General features: G+C 34.8%; 3 protein-coding genes and 2 long non-coding RNA genes across 6 annotated transcripts in view; 1 reads left to right on the forward strand and 4 right to left on the reverse strand.

Annotated features, from left to right (window-relative positions):
- LOC124448550 overlaps positions 1-6,732 on the reverse strand; it is a 325,208-nt gene extending 318,476 nt beyond the window's left edge. The window contains exons 1-12 of the mRNA XM_046999527.1: positions 6,532-6,732; positions 5,167-5,228; positions 4,177-4,494; positions 3,711-4,028; positions 3,254-3,562; positions 2,787-3,095; positions 2,321-2,638; positions 1,857-2,174; positions 1,413-1,730; positions 957-1,265; positions 490-807; positions 34-342 (exon numbers count right to left, since the gene is read on the reverse strand). Coding sequence (XP_046855483.1) covers positions 34-342; positions 490-807; positions 957-1,265; positions 1,413-1,730; positions 1,857-2,174; positions 2,321-2,638; positions 2,787-3,095; positions 3,254-3,562; positions 3,711-4,028; positions 4,177-4,494; positions 5,167-5,228; positions 6,532-6,572 — 3,247 coding nt within the window. The 5' untranslated portion in view covers positions 6,573-6,732. The remainder of the gene's footprint in view (positions 1-33; positions 343-489; positions 808-956; positions 1,266-1,412; positions 1,731-1,856; positions 2,175-2,320; positions 2,639-2,786; positions 3,096-3,253; positions 3,563-3,710; positions 4,029-4,176; positions 4,495-5,166; positions 5,229-6,531) is intronic.
- Positions 6,733-9,140: 2,408 nt separating this feature from the next.
- LOC124448693 lies at positions 9,141-10,188 on the reverse strand. The gene is made up of 2 exons (XR_006949213.1): positions 10,082-10,188; positions 9,141-9,884 (listed from the first exon to the last, which is right to left on the reverse strand). It is a non-coding gene; the product is annotated as an uncharacterized LOC124448693 (long non-coding RNA).
- A 2,009-nt stretch (positions 10,189-12,197) lies between these two features.
- On the reverse strand, positions 12,198-12,824 carry LOC124449605. Its single transcript, XR_006949457.1, has 3 exons — positions 12,742-12,824; positions 12,498-12,599; positions 12,198-12,431 (listed from the first exon to the last, which is right to left on the reverse strand). It is a non-coding gene; the product is annotated as an uncharacterized LOC124449605 (long non-coding RNA).
- Positions 12,825-12,916: 92 nt separating this feature from the next.
- On the forward strand, positions 12,917-14,606 carry LOC124447721 (centromere protein M-like). The gene is made up of 6 exons (XM_046998699.1): positions 12,917-13,080; positions 13,224-13,303; positions 13,703-13,804; positions 13,875-13,954; positions 14,247-14,338; positions 14,403-14,606. Exons 1-6 carry the CDS (start codon positions 13,000-13,002, stop codon positions 14,541-14,543), a joined length of 576 nt encoding a protein of 191 aa, XP_046854655.1. The 5' UTR covers positions 12,917-12,999; the 3' UTR covers positions 14,544-14,606.
- A 274-nt stretch (positions 14,607-14,880) lies between these two features.
- On the reverse strand, positions 14,881-19,776 carry LOC124447719 (RNA binding protein fox-1 homolog 1-like). 2 transcript variants are annotated; one of them, XM_046998697.1, is made up of 10 exons: positions 19,521-19,776; positions 19,054-19,348; positions 18,926-18,979; positions 17,862-17,954; positions 17,643-17,712; positions 17,021-17,093; positions 16,748-16,775; positions 16,238-16,275; positions 15,510-15,633; positions 14,881-15,144 (listed from the first exon to the last, which is right to left on the reverse strand). In XM_046998697.1, exons 2-10 carry the CDS (start codon positions 19,213-19,215, stop codon positions 15,082-15,084), a joined length of 705 nt encoding a protein of 234 aa, XP_046854653.1. In that variant the 5' UTR covers positions 19,216-19,348; positions 19,521-19,776; the 3' UTR covers positions 14,881-15,081. The 2 variants fall into 2 exon arrangements, with proteins under 2 accessions (XP_046854653.1, XP_046854652.1); XM_046998696.1 differs by having other exon boundaries at positions 15,510-15,657.
- Between the last annotated feature and the right edge of the window lie 93 nt (positions 19,777-19,869).

A 19,869-nucleotide genomic window follows, 5' to 3' on the forward strand; every position in this document is an offset into this window, starting at 1 on the left:
AAATAGTTACTAAAAAGTAGAAAAATTACTTACATGTAAGACATTCTACACCAGCATCTTTACTATGTCTACAGTTGTGTGTTTCCCATCCACTATGTGAACAACTAGATACATTAACTTCTGAGCCTGTACAAACAACATTATCTAACCATATCTTTCCACTACCATCAGGAACAGAGCTTCCGTGTAAAGCTTTTACTGCACCATTAAATCCAAGTTGACGACATGCAACCATAGCATCTTGCAAATCCCAACCATTGTCACAAATTGTGCCCCATTCCTTATTGTAGAAAATTTCTACACGACCAATTCCTTTATACCTTTTTGGTCCTTGAAGTCGAACTGGCTCATTTTAAAAAAATTAGTTTTGTTTACAAGTTGCAAAGTAAACAAGGTTTTACATGTTTATGTTAGGGCAAACACAGATTGATTTCACAATTTTTAATTCAAATACGATGAATAGTTAATAAGACGTTAAAAAGTACTTACATGATGAACATTCTACACCAGCATCTTTACTATGTCCACAATTGTGTGTTCCCCATCCATTATGTGTACAAATAGATACATTAACTTCCAAACCCGTACAACCAACATTATCTAACCATATCTTGCCACTACCATCAGGAACAGAACTTCCTCTTAAAGCTTTTACTGCTCTACCATAACCAAGTTGACGACATACAACCATAGCATCTCCCAAACCCCAACCATAGTCACAAATTGTACCCCATTCTTCTTTATAGAAAATTTCTACGCGACCAATTCCTTCGCCGCTTCTTGGTCCTTGGAGTCGAACAGGATCGTCTAAAAAGATTATTTTGGTTTTCAAAGTTCTTAAGCAAGCGAGATGCTCGAGGTTTTTGTTACAGCAAAGTTAGCAAACACAGATTGGTTTTAAAATTTCTTAATATAAATGCTACCAATAGTTTCCAAAAAGGAGAAAAAGTACTTACATGATGAACATTCTACACCAGCATCTTCACTATGTCTACAGTTGTGTGTTTCCCATCCACCATGTGAACAACTAGATACATTAACTTCTGAGCCCGTACAAGCAACATCATGTAACCATATCTTTCCACTACCATCAGGAACAGAACTTCCTTGTAAAGCCTTTACTGCACTACCATAACCAAGTTGGCGACATGCAACCATAGCATCTGGCAAATCCCAATCATCGTCACAAATTGTGCCCCATTCTCCATTGTAGAATATTTCTACACGACCAATTCCTTCCCTGCTTCTTGGTCCTTGAAGTCGCACTGGCTCAAGTTAAAAAATTATTTTGTTTACAAAGCTGTCAAGTAAACAATGTTTTACATGTTTATGTTGGAGGAAACACAGATTGATTTAAAAATTTTTCAATATTAATATGATGAATAGTTTATAAGAAGTTTAAAAATTCTTACATAATGAACATTCTACACCAGCATCTTCACTATGTCCACAATTGTGTCTTCCCCATCCATTATGTTTACAACTAGATACATTAACTTCTGAGCCCGTACAAGCAACATTATCTAACCAAATCCTTCCACTACCATCAGGAACAGAACGTCCTTGTAAAGCTTTTACTGCTCTACCATAACCAAGTTGACGACATGCAACCTTAGCATCTTGCGAACCCCAAGCATCGTCACAAATTGTGCCCCATTCTCCATTGTAAAAAATTTCTATTCGACCAACTCCCTCGCTTCTTCTTGGTCCTTGAAGTCGAACTGGTTCGTCTATAAAAGGTTATTGGACTTGTACTCATTTATATTGCAACAAGTTCTTAATAAACCACAGAGTCGCATAACGCTTGTCAATTTAAATCGTATGATAATTTTTAAACAGGGGAAAAGTTTACTTACATGTTAGGCATTCTACACCAGCATCTTCATCATGTCCACAATTGTGTGTTCCCCATCCATTGTGTGTACAACTAGATACATTAACTTCTGAACCCGTACAAGCAACATTATCTAACAATATCCTTCCACTACCATCAGGAACAGAACTTCCTTGTAAAGCCTTTACTGCACCATTAAATCCAAGTTGACGACATACAACCATAGCATCTTGCAAATCCCAACCATCGTCACAAATTGTGCCCCATTTTCCATTGTAGAGTATTTCTACACGACCAATCCCTTCGCTGCTTCTTGGTCCTTGAAGTCGAACTGGCTCGTCTGAAAAAATTATTTTAAAATTCACAGATGTTAAGTAACCATTGTGTTCAATGTTTATGTTCCAGAAAAGATAGCAAACGCAGATTGATTTTACATTTTTAATATAAATGCAGAAATAGTTACTCAAAAGTAGAAAAAATACCTACATGTTAGACATTCTACACCAGCATCTTCATAATGTCCACAGTCGTGTGTTCCCCATCCATTATGTGAACAACTAGATACATTAACTTCTGAACCCGTACAACCAACGTTATTTAACCATATCTTTCCACTACCATCTGGAACAGAGCTTCCTTGTAAAGCTTTTACTGCACCATTAAATCTAAGTTGACGACATGCAACCATAGCATCTTGCAAATCCCAAGTATCATCACAAATTGTGCCCCATTCTCCATTGTAGAAAATCTCTATTCGACCAATTTCTTCCCTGCTTCTTGGTCCTTGAAGTCGAATTGGCTCATCTGAAAAAAATTTTTGGGTTTCAAAGTTTTAAAGTATCCGAGGTGTTCAATGTTTATGTTCCAGCAAAGTTAGCAACCAAAGATTGATTTTAAAATTTATTAATTTAAATGTTACAAATAGTTACTAAAAAGTAGAAAAATTACTTACATGTTAGACATTCTACACCGGCATCTTCACTATGTCCACAGTTGTGTGTTCCCCATCCATTATGTGAACAGCTAGATACATTAACTTCTGAACCCGTACAAGCAACATCATCTAACCATATCTTTCCACTTCCATCAGGAACAGAACTTCCTTGTAAAGCCTTTACTGCTCTATTATATCCAAGTTGATGACATACAACCATAGCATCTTGCAAATGCCAATCATCGTCACAAATTGTGCCCCATTCTCCATTGTAGAAAATTTCTACACGACCAATTCCTTCGCTGCTTCTTGGTCCTTGAAGTCGCACTGGCTCATTTTAAAAAATTAATTTTGTTTACAAAGTTATCAAGTAAACAATGTGTTCATTGTTTATGTTACAGCAAAGTTAACAAACACAGACGGATTTTAAAATTTCTTAATTTATATGCTACAAATAGTAACTAAGAAACAGAAAAATTACTTACATGCTACACATTCTACACCAGCATCTTCATAATGTCCACAATTGTGTGTTCCCCATCTATTATGTGAACAACTAGATACATTAACTTCTGAACCCGTACAAACAACATCATCTAACCATATCTTTCCACTACCATCAGGAACAGAGCTTCCGTGTAAAGCTTTTACTGCACCATTAAATCCAAGTTGACGACATACAACCATAGCATCTTGCAAATCCCAACCATCGTCACAAATTGTGCCCCATTCTCCATTGTAGAATATTTCTACACGTCCAATTCCTTCGCCTCTTCTTGGTCCTTGAAGTCGAACTGGCTCATTTTTAAAAAATAGTTTTCATTACAAAGTTGTTAAGTAAACAAAGTTTTCGATGTTTATGTTGGATGAAACACAGATTGATTTAAAAATTTTTCGATATTAATATGATGAATCGTTTATTAGAAAATAAAAATTACTTACATGATGAACATTCTACACCAGCATCTTCATAATGTCCACAATCGTGTTTTCCCCATCCAATATGTGAACAACTAGATACATTATTTTCTGAGCCCGTACAAGCAACATTATCCAACCATATCTTTCCACTACCATCAGGAACAGAGCTTCCTTGTAAAGCCTTTGCTGCACTACCATAACCAAGTTGACGACATGCAACCATAGCATCTTGCAAATCCCAACCATCGTCACAAATTGTGCCCCATTCTCCATTGTAGAAAATTTCTACACGACCAATTCCTTCTCCGCTTCTTGGTCCTCGAAGTCGAACTGGCTCGTCTGAAAAAAATTTTTGGGTTACAAAGTTTTTAAGTATGCGAGGTGTTAATTATTTATGTTCCAGCAAATTCAGCAAACAAAGATTGATTTTAAAAGTTTTCAATTTAAATGCTACAAATAGTCACTAAAAACTAGAAAAATTACTTACATGTAAGACATTCTACACCAGCATCTTCATAATGTCCACAGTTGTGTTTTCCCCATCCATTATGTGAACAACTAGATACATTAACTTCTGAACCCGTACAAGCAACATTATCTAACCATATCTTTCCAGTACCATCAGGAACTGAACTTCCTTGTAAAGCCTTTACTACACTCTTATAACGAAGTTGACGACATACAACCATAGCATCTTGCAAATCCCACAAATCGTCACAAATTGTGCCCCATTCTCCATTGTAGAATATTTCTACACGACCAATTCCTTCTCCGCTTTTTGGTCCTTGAAGTCGAACTGGCTCGTCTGAAAAAATTATCTTGGTTTTTAAAGTTGTTATGTAAACAAGGTGTTCAATGTTTATGCTAAAGAAAAGAGTGCAATTGCACATTTTCACAGAACAATTACACAATTTTACAGTGCAGTTAAGTGATTAGAGCTTTTGTACAGTGCAATTACTGATTTTCACAGTGTAGTAAAAGCGTTTCACATTGCACTTGCATATTTTTGCATTGCAACTGATTACAAATCGATAATTATAAATCCTTACTAACCGAGTTCAGTTCTTTATGGAAAATGTCCTTTTTAATTTTGCACTTGTTTTGACCAAATGTGGTAAAAGCATAGTGTCATTTTAAAAGTCAGTCTTTGAAATATTTAATGTCCCTCTCTTAAATATTTTTCAATAGGAGCCCCTTTTTCACATCACTTAGTCCTTCGCAGCCATAAATCTATCAACAACCGGCATGAACAGATATATGTACGCTTAGCGTACTTATTTTTTTATACAGTGCATTTACAGGTTTTCACAGCGCAGCTGCAATTACAGGTAAACCTCACTGCAATGAACCAACAGTAAAGAAATATCTCAAACTCAAAGTGTATTGCTATTATAAACTTAACGTTTTATTCTTTGTTCATATCATCAAAAACAATCTTTCCATATGAGAAGGTAAAGATTTATAAAAAAATTCATACCTTGTGATAATGTAGTACGGACTAACAGGAAAACTATGAACTTGATCATTGTAAGTGAATTGCTGAAATGAAAAATAAACAAAACATGTTAGATTGTTAAACATTTCGTCGTCATATTTTGAACAATTTTGTCACCTTGTAGTTAAAGTTTCAATTGCTCTGTATATGTAACCTAAAGTCTCGTTAAAACGTTCAATTTTTCTTGCAAAAGCCACAACATCTGCTTCAACATATTCGTGAGTTAACAGGCTTACGTCAACATGTTGTATACATTATTTAAATCTGAGAACGAGTTTTATAATTTCACATGCAGAAGAATGAGAAAACTTCATCAAACACGATAACACGAACAAATGAACATGTCCACGAAATGTCTTGATAAAGCTAAACATCAGCAATAAGAAATTACTCATGTTTAAAGAAAAAACGATATTTAGCGAAACAAACACCAATTTTCCAAGGTCTTAACTATTTAGAAAAGCTTTTTGGAGATGATTTCTTTAAAAGACTTCCTCTTCACATTTCAGGTTTTTCAGGTTTCTTACCTCAACTTCCCCTTAAAGGTTTTTTACGTGTGAGGTGAATTTTCAGTGACTAAGTTGAGTGCATAGGTTACCCTTTTTAAATTTAGACTTTTATAAAACCATGTAAAACGTGTAACCAGGCTGCGATTTGAAAAACAAAACTTATATAAAATAGCAGAGAAAACATTGTATAGTCAATATCAATAATAATGCCTTGTGGAAATCAAACTTTCGAATTAATATAATCAAACAACCTAAGAATTTGATTGAAATCAAATAAACAATAACAGTTAATTAGTTTGAATACAATTTCTTTTGGCTACTGCTTTAAATAATAAATACTTTCACAGAATTTTATTCCCTTTTCAACTTCCTCAAGCAATGTTTGAAACCATCAATTTCCTCAAGCAATGTTTGAGAGCATCAATACAACGCATGCAGTTTGAATTAAAAAATTAGTTAATTTATGCACAATATCAATAAATTATATTAACATCAGGAAACTAAAATAACGAAACTAGCAAAATCTTTTCACCAGCCAGGTAACAATTATGGATTTACATTTTGAATAGGACACTTCCTTATCCGTAAAAGGATTTAAAGAAACCGTTTGTGCGATATTTTAAACTAATGCAGTGTGAAGTGCAAAATCTGCAAGAAAGTCAAAATATTGTGGATTTATGTAAGACTATTTAATTCTTCAAAACATCGTCTCCATAATAAACATAATGCACAATAAACGGATTAAAAGCATTAGATAATCATGATATTGAGTAACAAAAACATAATTCCTTGAGATAAAGCCACCTCCGCAAAAGAAAAACTTTAAATACATTCTAACCTGGTGCTTATATCTTTCAATATATAGTTCATCATCATCATTATCAAGGTTCCTATATTCTTTCTCACTTCTTTCTATCAATAACTTTATTCAATATTCAATACAGGCTCAAAATTCTCCAGTGAACTCTTTTTATTGCTGGACAGCGATAACCTCCAGCTGTTTTTAAAAATACTTCCGCAACTGTGCTGTGAACTGTTAACACTGATGAAATAATCTTTGTCAACTAGAATAAGTACGCCCTATGCACTATCGTATCAGTCATGTGACTTTATGTAGCACTTATATTTGCATTTAATTATCTTAACTTTCTATTTCTCTTGCGCTTGCAAACGCATGGTTTTGAAAAATGCTTATTGCGTCGTTTTTGCAAATAGTAAATACATCGTTTTAATGGCATCCAGTTGCGTAATAAGTTAACATGTTATGGGCCCAGGATGTGAAAATGAATAAGTAAATTGAATGTTTTCCACAAAAGATGATTCAATAAGAATGGCGCTAGCTTCACCAAATGCTTTGAGTTTGAGATATGGTAAAATCACTTAAAACGTATAAACAACGACAATCTTTTCCAACGCAGATAGTCCGCCGCAAACTTTTAATTATATACAACAATTAATATAAAAGTTTACGGCGCACGTATAAACGATGGAATGGGAAAGTTATTGTTTAAATACCATTAAGGATTTTTATATCGCCAATGGCTTGAACGCGGCGCGATTACGGGAGATCAATACGGCTGTATTTGAGAGCATGTGAACTATTTAAATTCGTTCATGGTATATAATCAAAGTCTTAGACAGAGGCCTGTCCACCGGTCTTTGAACCGTCGTTTAAAGATGACTGGCAAAAATAAAACAAGTTAAAGTAAACCTTAATAATTTACCTCAGTAATACCAAAGCCGTATCGTGGTTTCGCGATTTTCGCATTTCTTTATTTTTTGCGATATATTATTACAGCGGTGCGCATACAAAGGAAAGCGCGTTTCAACAAGCAGTTTAAAATCAAATGACTTATAATACGATTTTGTTAATGCAAAATGCTCCACCAAAAGCGTTTCAAAAACAAACTGTCGATAGACTCCTTATTTAAAAGAATGAACAGTGACAGCAAATCACAGTCAATATAAACATTTAGAGAGCCGGCTGACGTCCATAAGATATCATTTTCATTTTAAGTACACGATATTCATCCATTCCAATTGTTACTTCTGCAATAGTCCGAAAGAAGTGATTTCCGTAAGCAGCAACACTTCCTGGTTCCCAACCATCTTTTAGTACTTTTTTTCAGAACAAGGTCAGTAGCAAATGCTAGCAAGTATAAGAAAGAGCATTTTGATTGCTAAAAGTACAAGATGTTCAGAAATTTTGAATCAAATCGTGAGTCACATCGTGATTGTCCTTTGACGTCATTTTGTAGCATATTGATCATGGGAGATTTGTGTTCTACAATCAGCATTTTAAAACATGTGAAAGTCCCCGTAAATTTGATCTAACCCTTTATTCCTTTTTAAATACATCCTGAATGCAAAATTTATGAAATTATTATTCTCTTATTGTCAGCACATTATGTTATCATAAAAGAAAGAAAAGCACATTTTGTTTACTTTCATACCTCAGATCAACATCTACTGTATACGTATACTTTTGTTTCTTGATGGACTTCTCCATAGCGTAATAGATTGCCTGTTTTTAATCTCTTTTACGCAAGATACAAAACTTGACCAACTTCGTACAGTTTAAAGAAATATCTTCTTCAGAAAAGAAATCTTTTCTTGTCTGTCTTCTTATTGTGCATTGTGAATGTCTTAGCAGTACCATGCACGAATGTAAAGATCACAATCACTATCACTATCACCATCACCATCACCATCTTTGCCTTATAGTTAACATTACATCATCTTTGCCTTGGATGTATACAATCAACGCAGATTATAGTTTAACATTGAGTTCATGCATTTAAAAAGTTTGTGCTTAAGTAATGACATAAAAATATTTCCTGAGTAGTTGCCAAATGATAGAAGCAGCCATTCTTTTTGAAATAGATTTCTTGGTTGGTCATTGTCACTGACCTGTATAGTAATAGTCAATGGTTCCAGTATTTTACTAAATGCAAACATAGAATACCATTGAACTGAGTGAAACATCTTTATGGCCTAGTTCAAACGTCGAACTTTACATGAACCGAACGCATTTAAAACAAAAGATAATGAGGAAGTTCATCTCATTTTCTTTTGTCTCTAATGCGTTCGCTGCATGTAAAGTTCGACGTTTGAAACAAACCTTACTTACCTGATAGGACACGGTTGTACAAGAGTCATATTGCATTTGAAAGAACCTGATAAGGCTGGTATATGTATTGAATGATGCTCTACTTCATTCATTTTTGTCGTTGAAAAACGTATCAGTTATCCTTTTTGAGCGATGATGTCACTTGTACTCAAGAAACAGGCCAGGAGTCACAACAGCAACGATATAATATTCGTACTTGTACACAACTAACATTAAAAGTTTACGGTGATGGTAGTAGCAAAGTAGGAAAGGCCTACGCTACTTGCAAATCACCTGATTAAGCATGTTAATTCACATTTTGAAAACATTTTCTTGAATTAAAAATGAAAATAAAACTTTAATCAACAAGAGGAAGGTTATTACCATAGAGATTATAAATAAGACAAGAGGTGGAATTGATGTCGTTTTAAGGCGACGCGTGGATTGGGCGGCAAATTTAGGTCCCGGATTTAAACACGAAGTAAACAAATGATGTTTTTGCAGTCTGCCTCGAGTTTTGGATTCTTTTTTAATATATTTAGTAAGTTTTTTTGCTCTTTTTTGCTCGCCCCTGCGGCTTGTGGCCACTTTGTATTTATCACAGTTGACGTCATACCCGTGTATCTATAACTGTAAAGACAACGGTTAAATGTTATCTATTCGTTAAATTAACTATTATAGTCATTACAGTTCACCAATGCAGGTCACTGGAAGTGAATGACATTACTGAACTCATATAGAATCTGGACTAATATAGGAACAAAATGCAACACCTATGCTGATTTCCGAAATTCGTTTCGCATGCATAAAATTGCAGTTCTGAATCAGAAAGTTTATGCTCTTTCGTCATCGTTTCTTTGAGATCATTCAATGGTGCACCTTGTCTTCATTGAAATTTTTTGCTAATAATGTTTGGAAAATGTTTTATGCTATTGCTATAACATACTCGCCTTCGTTATCTTCCTTGAAGATCGAATCACTGACAGAAGAATTTCGATATTCACTAACACTTTCACCATTTGTTACATTACCATTCTTCCTCAATGGTTGATAACCGTCATTTTCTGTATCATTTCCACTTCCTGGAAGTCAAATCAAAGATTTATATTTCTTGCCTTTATCTTCATCAATCCTCAAATCACTGAGAGAAGAATTTCGGTATTGATCAACACTTTCGTTTCGCGGAAGCTTGTCAAAGGTTAAAATAGGTTCCTCATATCCGAAAGGACGAGATTCAAAGATGATTTTAACAACATTAGAAAGATTTTCGGGTTCCCACCTCGATTCTTCATACCGGTGATTCAGACTTTGATATGAAACAGATCGGTGCATGAATTCATTGCCAGATAAGTTTGCTGGATTATGTCGTAAGTTGATTTCATAGTTGTTATCTATGAAAAGAAATGTCAAAAAGTGCCGTTTTCAATGACATTTACATTTACATGTCTACTATTTCAATAAGTGGTGCAGTTTGCACAGTTTCATTGCTGGACAGCGATAACCTCCAACTGTTTACAAAAATACTTCCGAAACTGTGTGCTGTGATCTGTTAACAATGATGATATAATTTATTTGAACTAGAATAAGTACTCCCTTTGCACTATCGTATCAGTCATGTGACTTTATGTAGTACTAAAATATTTGTATAGGTAATAGCATGGTTTCGAAGGCAATTAGGGAAAAACATGCACGAGTGAGTTTTTCAAAGATTTTCAAAATCACACGAGGACGAGGGCAATTTGAAGTCTTTGAAAAACTCACAAGTGCATGTTTTCCAAATTGCACGAGAAACCATGCTATTACATATTAATATAATTATTTAACCGAAAATAATTTTTGATTGAAAAGCATGCACAATTTATCTTTATATTCTCAAGTGAATTATAAACGTACTATATTTTAACTACATGTAATGACGTGTTGTGCCCATATTGATCAAAGATGTTCTTCTACAAGGTGTATAAAAATTAACATATGAAAAAACGTCGCTATAGTTTTCAGCGGACAAGATCAGCAAAACTTTACTGGAATAGGTAGTTGGACTTCCAACTGGATCATCTGACAGTAAAATTTTCCCAAATAATCACCATTTTAAGAAGGCGAATTGTGTTACAGCGAAGCACTTTTTAAAAAGCTAGCACACGAAACCGACAAAGCTAAAAAACAATTGGAACACACAGCGTTAAAATATGGCACATGTTGTTCAAGCTTTTGAGCTTCAGGGAAATTTGGCCGAAGCGTATTTGGTGTTTTCTCCTTTAAATTGCCATTTTCTTAAAACCTTTATCACTTATTCATATTTCGATTAACTTACGCATAATTGATGAAGATTATAACAACATAGCATTAAAAAATGAAAAATTCAAAATAATCCGCAACATTATACACCCTATATATCGTGTTTTCTAATGTTGCTCTTAAGTCCAAATATCATACTTGCTTTTTCAACAACGATCAGCAGTTTTATAAAAGGTTCTTGATTAATTCTGCAATGAGACTTCCAAATGTAGTAATAACGTAAAATAAAATAAATGGTTTGATCCCGGGAGTATCGTTAGATGCTAGTAAGTAGATCGTTCAGGTTAGTTCCTGGAGACTGCGTTGTTGAAAGACGGATCGGCAACCTTAGCGGTAGTCATCTTCAGAATCAAAAGACCATTTCAGCTAACAAGATCAGCAAAACTTTACTGGAATAGGTAGTTTGACTTCCAATTGGAAGTCATTTTGACTCTGAAGATGACTACAGCTAAGGTTGTCGAAACGTCAGTCAACAACAACAAAAACAGTCCTTCTCAGGACTATACCAACCTGGACGATCTACATTTACAAACATATAATAACGTAAAACAGTAGTTATATTTAATCATTAGCAAAATTAAAAATATATTATATTAATTTATTGGTTACATGCGCCTAGCTATAAATGCATATCTTTTTAGCGGCAATAACTACATTACTTCAAATGCATTTCTCTCAACCAAACTCAAAAATTGGCCCCTATATTGATTTCTACATCCCCCCAAAAATTAACACTTGGGGCAGGGCATGGCTTCCCCCTGCCAGCATGCCACTGAGTTGACCTCTAAAAACCTGGAGTTTTAGCTCAATCTTCTTTCATTCACCTTACAAGTGACATTCAAAAAAAATTAGATTTTGGCAATTGCAAGTACAAAACAATGTAAGGATTAAAGCAGGGGTGGGCAACATACGGCCCGCAGGCCGGGGCTGGCCCCTAAAGGGATTTTGACTGACCCGCAGACTATATCCATCTATATCTGTGATTAAGATATTGAATATTATTCATGTAATAATACGGCCAACCAATAACTTCAATTTCCTAAATCTGGCCCGCCGACTGGAGAAGTTCCCACCCCTGGATTAAAGCTTACCATTCTAGTGATTAGAGCCATAACCAGCTTTCTTTTGGAGTAAACATTTAGATTTCTCATATCCTCAAATAACTGGATATAGGTGATGTGCAACCATTCTCATGGGAATGAGAGAACAATGGAATCTTCATCATGTTGGAGGAGACTTTCATTGTAAATAAGGAAAATCCTATTTTAAAATCATCCAACAGGGTGGCAATGACATAACTTGCACAACAAGAATTACAGACATCAAATGCTCTTTAAAAAAAAATATTCTCATGGTAACATACTATATAAAAGGACTATGAAATATTGTGTAACTACCTGAAGTGAAGTCATTTGACGGATTGATTATCACAGTTTTTTCGTACATCAGTCTTCTTTGCAAAAATGGTAAACTGTTGTGGTCCAGTCTGTCCACTGGTCCTATGATTGAATTCAAACAGCTATGCATTAAAGCAAAAAAAACTTTCGGACAATTCAAAAATACAAAGACCACGTTATTTAGATATCATGTTTGCATTTTTTGATATGTAAACAATTACTGTAACAAACATAATCCACATACTTCCTCATTTCTTGTAAAAGTTCAAAACGTACTTCTTGTTTCTTTCATTCGTTTGTACCTTGTATTGTTCAAATGAATATGACTGTATGAACAGTTCAACCCCCAGTAATAATTAAATTTCATATGGGTACGTTGGGGGGGAGTAGTAAATCAAAAAATCACAAGCCATTTGGCGGTAAAAAATTGTATTTGAAATTTAAGAATTTAAAACTTTTTATATGTGAGATACAGTCAGCGAAAGTCGTAGCTTGGGTTAAAATGACACCAGTTCGAGTAAATCAAAACAACATTTTATGTAGATTTCGTGATTTACCAACATATAATCATGCGACCTTGCTGGTAAGTACAACTTGCCCACTTCGTTTCGACTTACAAATGCTCTGGTTGCACACAGGACGTAGGTTAAAAACATAAATTGTTTAGTGAATAGTAAAAGATGTAGACCGTCGACGGATCTAGAACCATCAACAATTTTATTTCAGATAGTTAGTGTTAAGGGTATTGGCTCGGAAGATCTTGTCGAAGCAATATTACAAATGGACACATCGTATTCTGTTCAAATGTGAGTAAACCAGGGTTTCTTGCTCTTTAAAACATCAGGGAGTTCGATTGAGGATAATATCTATCCGTTTTATCCTGTTATGTAAATTTTAGATCATACTCGCTATTTATGTCTTTACAAATTATTGATTTCACAGTCAAAGCAATTGACAATATTTGCATAACAGAAGGCACAAGCAAATAAAGGAGAAGATGGGGATGACTAACAGAGACTGCAAAACATTTGTTATTTTTTACAGAGACTGCAAAGCATTTTTATTTTTTACAGAGAGTGCAAAGCATTTTTATTTTTTACAGAGACTGCAAAACATTTTTCATTACCCCCCCCCCTCAACTGCTCTGTGTCTTGAGCTAATTACATAAATTTAAAATTTTCACTTCGTAATCATCAATTTAACAGTCGCACCACAACAAGTCTACCTTTGCCACAACTGTCAAAGACTGAAAGTCGTCCTCGGATTGACTACATCATCTTTGCCTTGGATCTAAGCAATCAACACAGGTTAAAGTTGAAAATTGGTGTGTTTAAAAAGAAAGTGTTTGAGTAATGGCATAATATATTTTCCAATTAGTTGTCAAATGATTGAAGAAGCAGTCGCCTTTGTGGATGTGGATTACTTTATTGGTCGTAGCTGTTTCATATTGTCCAAAGGTCTGCATGTCAAAAATTAATGTTGTTTATTGATGAAAAAAATATGCTGTTAGCTGCATGCGTAATGAATGGCAACTCTCTCCAAAAAACTAGTTTATGTTACTTCCAGGGGCACGCACAGAATGCATGATATCATGTTATGGTGTAATAACCCTTTCCTTTCCAATTTTTATTGGTTCTTTGAGTTTTGGATGGTTTTCTTGAAGTTGCCATAAGGAAACATTGGGAGAGAAGGGGTTGATTTTGCAGGTAGTATAACATACCTTGTCATTTCTTGTCTTCTATATTCTAGCAAATCAGGAGCATCTTCACAGTGTGGATGTAACATATATTACAGACATGATCAAGGCATATGACTCGACAATGTTTTTTGGTGACCTTCAGGTAGTTTTCAAAACAAAATTTTAGCAAGATCTTTCTATTGATTTCTGGGTTTTTTTCACCATAGAATAAAGATGACAGATTCAACATGGTCGAGAAAATTCTTCATCATGTTGAAGTTGCATGTGGTTTTCGCAAAGGCATTAACCCCCTCTTGCTTTCTGCCACAAAACATTTATATAGCTTTGATGACATGATGACACCATGATTCATAAACTTAAGTTCTCTTATTTTACATTCTTACACTGTAAATAAAAAGCAAGGCCAGCCATTGGAAGATCAATTTATTGGAGGGAGGCTTAAAGGAACTTTAACTTTAATTGCCTCACCATGCATATATGAATATGAACCCTCCCCCCCCTTAATTATCAGTCTTCTCATAAACGAATATGAACCCCCCCCAATTATCAACCTTCTGACAGCACTGTAAAGGGAAGTAAAACAAAGACCTCATCTATCTAATCATGTTGTGATTTGCCTATAAAAAACTTGTGACTTTGTTCACATCAATAACACAAACTAATGAAAAAATATTTTGACACAACTTCAAAATTGTAAAAATGTAGTAAATAATGGCCAGCTTTCTTGTTCTACATGAATGTTATATTATTTTTGTTGTAAAGCTGCAATATTATATACTTCCATCTGTTCCTCAATGTTTGTTCTATCCATCAATATCCACAAGCTTCACACCTGTTTACCTACATCATCCTATATGTTTCCTTCTATTTCAAACATAGTAATGTTCAATATGGCTGATAACGATAGCCTTGAGTATGACTTTGTTGGGGAGCTTGTGGTTGAAAATTCTATTAACAAAAGGGAAAACATTAAGCTGTTTTTATCTGATACTTCTACCGTTACTGGCCGTAAAAATTTAAATGATGGTTTCCTGAGGGAGGGGTGGTGGTAAGGTACCTCCTAGCCTTGGTTAGAGGTGCAGCAAGGGAGGTTGCAAGTACCAAGAAATTAAGCAAAATCAATTGTGTGATATAATGGTATAGAAGTAGGGTAACAAAATACTAATATGATACTGATACTGCAAAATAATGATACTGCAAAATGATATCAACAAAACAGCCTCTACAATCTAATTGAAACCAGACCACTCCATCTAAGTCCATTCCTAAAAATTGCAACATCCATTTCAAATAAATGCAGTTTGAATACTAACCGTAGGATACCCAGCACCATATCCACTGTTGTATGGAGTTGCACCTTGTCCTCCAAAATTAGCCCCATATCCTGCACCATATCCCCCTCCATATGATGGCTGAGGTCCATGCTGACCATAATTGCTGAATGATGAGAGAGAAAGATGGCTATGAGAAAAATTATAGTGAACAAGTGAAATGAGAGAGACAAAATTATGCAAATAAAAGTATTGAAGATTGCTGTGAAGTTTGTTTTGAATTACTACTAAATGCAGGGGGGAAGGTGAAGGTAGAGTCTTATGTTATTTTTCAAATATACTACATACTGAGTTATTCACTTAAGTAATATAGATTTTAAAGCCAAAAATTTAAAACTAGCACTAGACTTAATTTACCACTCCACCTCCCCCAAATATTTGTCAAGAGTTTGCTCCTGACTAGTAAACTATAAATTAAGATAAGTTGCTTGCTGAGTATTCATACTGGCCTCAAAATACTTGCTGGTGTACAAAAACAAGGTATTAATTGACTGTGGATGATTGTATCAGTTTTATTCTGAGACTCCAACAGTTCATTACATAGATGTAGATTTATGGATATGGACAAAAACTTAGGCACAGAAAATAGGCAAACTCAACATTCAGCCTTACAGCTTGTATTGAACGTGGGAATGTAATTAATTCAATTTTCATCAAAATACAGCCAATGTTTAGAGTTTTGTAAAACCAACTGTTACAAAACAACTTACTGAAAAGCATCCTGGCCATGTGGAGGTGGATTGTAACCCTGAAATCAATAAATTCAATGAAATACATAAGTTTGCATGTATTGTAATAGTTTCAAAGGAAAAATTCATAAAATGAGAAAAATTGTAAAGTATCCTACTATGTTATGTAAATTCCCTAAATTATTATTCACTTTTGAATCAAGTTTAAAAATGTGCTTGTTTTTGAGGCATAAAGCTCTTAAACAATCAAAATCTTTCTTGGATTCTTTCACACATGAAGATCTTGACAGGCATGTAAAATCAATGAAATATATTAACTCATGTGAGATTGCATTGCAGTGAAACTTGTTGCACTATTTAGCAACTAATAAAATATGCAAATATAACCAAACACTGAGCTCAGTGAACGCTTAATAGGCATCTTGTTTGTTGTACATGCAAAGGAAATTTGAGTGGTCAGCAATTCTTCTTTCAAAAATAGCAAAACTCAAAAAACAATGTTCTTAATTATTCAAAGCTAGAATTTCCAACCTGATTCATGCCATATCCTTGATAGAAACTAAATAAAAAAAATTTAATGTCATCTTTGTAAACTCCACACTTTTGAACAAGGAGTAAATTTAAGGTAAGTTTAAGACAATAGGGGAGGGCAGACAAGCCCCCCACCACATTTCATTACGTGTTCCATGTCTCATGCTTATAGCTTAGAGGCTTCATACCATATAATTATCCATAAAGTTTGGTATTTTCACAATACACTATGAACCGCTATATTTATAAATTATAAATAATCTTGAAAATTACCTATGATTTTGATATCCACCATGCATTCCACCACGACCCCGTCGACCTCCTCTCATACCTCTATTGTTTCCTCCTAACAATCATCAATTGCAATAAAATGTGAATATTTCATCAATAATAGACAATATCTGCTCTTGCAATATGCATGCAATGAAGAATGGGATGTAAGGTAAAGGTTTCATCATATTAGCTTGAAGTAATATGATAATCATGTCATTTCCCAAAAAGATCAAATTAACAGTTTGCAAATGCAATTTCACACTGTTTTCACCAGAACTCGGGGAATTAAACTTCTTATTTTGAAATGAACATGCTTTGGCTAGCATTTCAAAACACCATATTATGTTAGCCCTTAAAAAATTACACACTGCCTTTCCTCAACTATTCTAAACCTGCCTCCCATCCTTCAAATGCATACATAATTCAAAAAGCAAGAATTGTCTATTAGACCATTTATAAATAACTGAAGTATATTTCAGTGCTACAACATATCATACATCACCAATCTTCCAGTATCACCTTCATACAAATATTTGATAGTATACATTACGTGCAACATGCAACATGCAAGAGACTTCTGCAACATGCAACAGAGTTTCATCTTTCGAGCAGCATGCAGTACCATGAAAATTCCCTCGATTGGACTGACCCACCATGGGGCCACGTTTTGGCCTTGGCGTAGCATTGTTAACCTGCATGAAGAGAATTATTGTTGAGCATGCAACATGCAACCATGCATAAAGACCTCAAGTTTTCATAACTTTGCTAGATTTATTCGAGAAAATATACACTTCAAAGCAACCATTATCCAATTTGTACCCCCATAAAAATACTACTATACCTCTATCTTTCTTCCATCTATGATAGTACCATTGAGATTTTCTCTGGCCTTCATTGCATCGGCAACATTAACCATGGTCACAAATCCAAAACCCTGAATTCAATATGAAATTTATGTTTATTTTCATTCATGAAAACATTCTTTTGGATGCAATGATGGATCAACAATGATTTTGTGGGGAGGGAGGGAGTTGGTCTTCTCCAATATACATAAATCCCTATTGCTCTGGTTCATATCTTTGTATATTACTATTTCATTGAGAACTGGCAAACCTCTGGCATCTCTCTTACACCTCCTCTTGCACCACCTCTTGCATCCCTCTTACACCCACTTTTGCATCCCTCTTTCACCACTCTTACACCCCCTCTTGCATCCCTCTCACTCTTACACCCCTCTTGCATCCCTCTTGCACCCCTCTTTCACCACTCTTACACCTCCTGTTGCATCCCTCTTGCACCACTCTTACACCCCCTCTTGCATCCCTCTTGCACCACTCTTACACCCCTCTTGCATCCCTCTTGAACCACTTTTACACCCCCTCTTGCATGCCTCTTGCACAACTCTTACACCCCCTCTAGTTAAGGTTGGAAGAATGCACACCGATATCTGCCTTCCAAAAAATTCAACCCAGTTTGTACAAAAGACAAAAAGTTACATATACATGTTTGTACATGTTGACTGTAGTCCTGAGAAGAACTGTTGGTAATAGTGTTGACCAATGTTTTGTAGATATTAAAGATGTCAAAAACACCAGTGAATGTTCATTAACACCAACAGTCCTAAAGAACACACTGACCTTGGTGATAAATACATAATTACTAGTAACAATACTCAATGGATGATACCATTCACTTTCAAGTTATAAATTGAAGACATTTGAAGATTTTACAAGGTTATTACTGTTGAAAGGCTTCATATGGCTTCATTGTTCACAAAAATGATTGGTATAGTAACATGATACGCAGAAAAACTTCATATTGTGAGGCTCGTTTGACGGGAAAACTGCAGATCTTTTTTTTAACAAACTTGAACCTTTGGACGAAAAAATTAACACTGCTTATTACCTTGGATCCTCGCTCATTATAAATTATCTCGGCTTCGAAAATTTCACCATATTTCTAAAAAGAATGGAACGTTACCAGCCGCAATATTTTTTGAACAAATGAAATATACTTCAAAATGCTATTTATACCCCAAACATGTCGTGAAGATCGTTATCTCGTATCCTAAATGGTAAATTTGTAACGTGGAGTCTCTTTGAGCCCGAAGACACTTCCGTAGCTGTGGAATTTGTAGTTGATTGATCAACTGAGCTGATTGGAGCTGAACTTGGAATTGGGCTGGTTTCACTCATACTGCTGTATTTCTGGATCAATAATGCGCTGCTGTAAAGACTTTAATCTCTTGAATTCAACGTGATTTCTCATCAAATTTCACCCAAGGACTTCGTTTTACACCATGAAAATATCTACTGAGTCGTTGACGACCTATATATTTATAATGAGAAGATAGCAGTTTCTTTAAACAGAGACCTTAGGCCTTTACAGGTTTACAAGTAATGTAAAATGTGTGGCAAATATACACCATCATAACTTCCATTCTTCGCTTTGCTTTTGGTAAATAACTCTATAGAAGAAGTGCATACATAACTTAACTTACCCTATATAAACAACAGAACGAGCGAATACTTTAAATTTTGAACAAAAACTCTTCCTAAAATTTGAGGATTGTTGTCGTAAATATTTAGTACGCTGGTAGAATGCAGAACGTCCACCCGATTCGTCGTTTTATTTCTCCCGATAAAGAAGTCGAAGTCTAGTTAAAATGAGCCTCACAAACACCTCGAAGTTAAGCAAAGCGTGGCAAAGTTTCCACGTATGTAAAATCTTAAACATGACATGAAATTATTTTTTAGTATAAGGATACTAGACTTCACTACTCTGGTGATTTGAGTTTTTAAAAACACATAATTTTTTTCATGTGCAATAACCCAGTTCCAAAACATAAA

Source organism: Xenia sp. Carnegie-2017, unplaced genomic scaffold (assembly GCF_021976095.1).
Source record: "Xenia sp. Carnegie-2017 unplaced genomic scaffold, XeniaSp_v1 HiC_scaffold_23, whole genome shotgun sequence".
NCBI lineage: Eukaryota > Metazoa > Cnidaria > Anthozoa > Malacalcyonacea > Xeniidae > Xenia > Xenia sp. Carnegie-2017.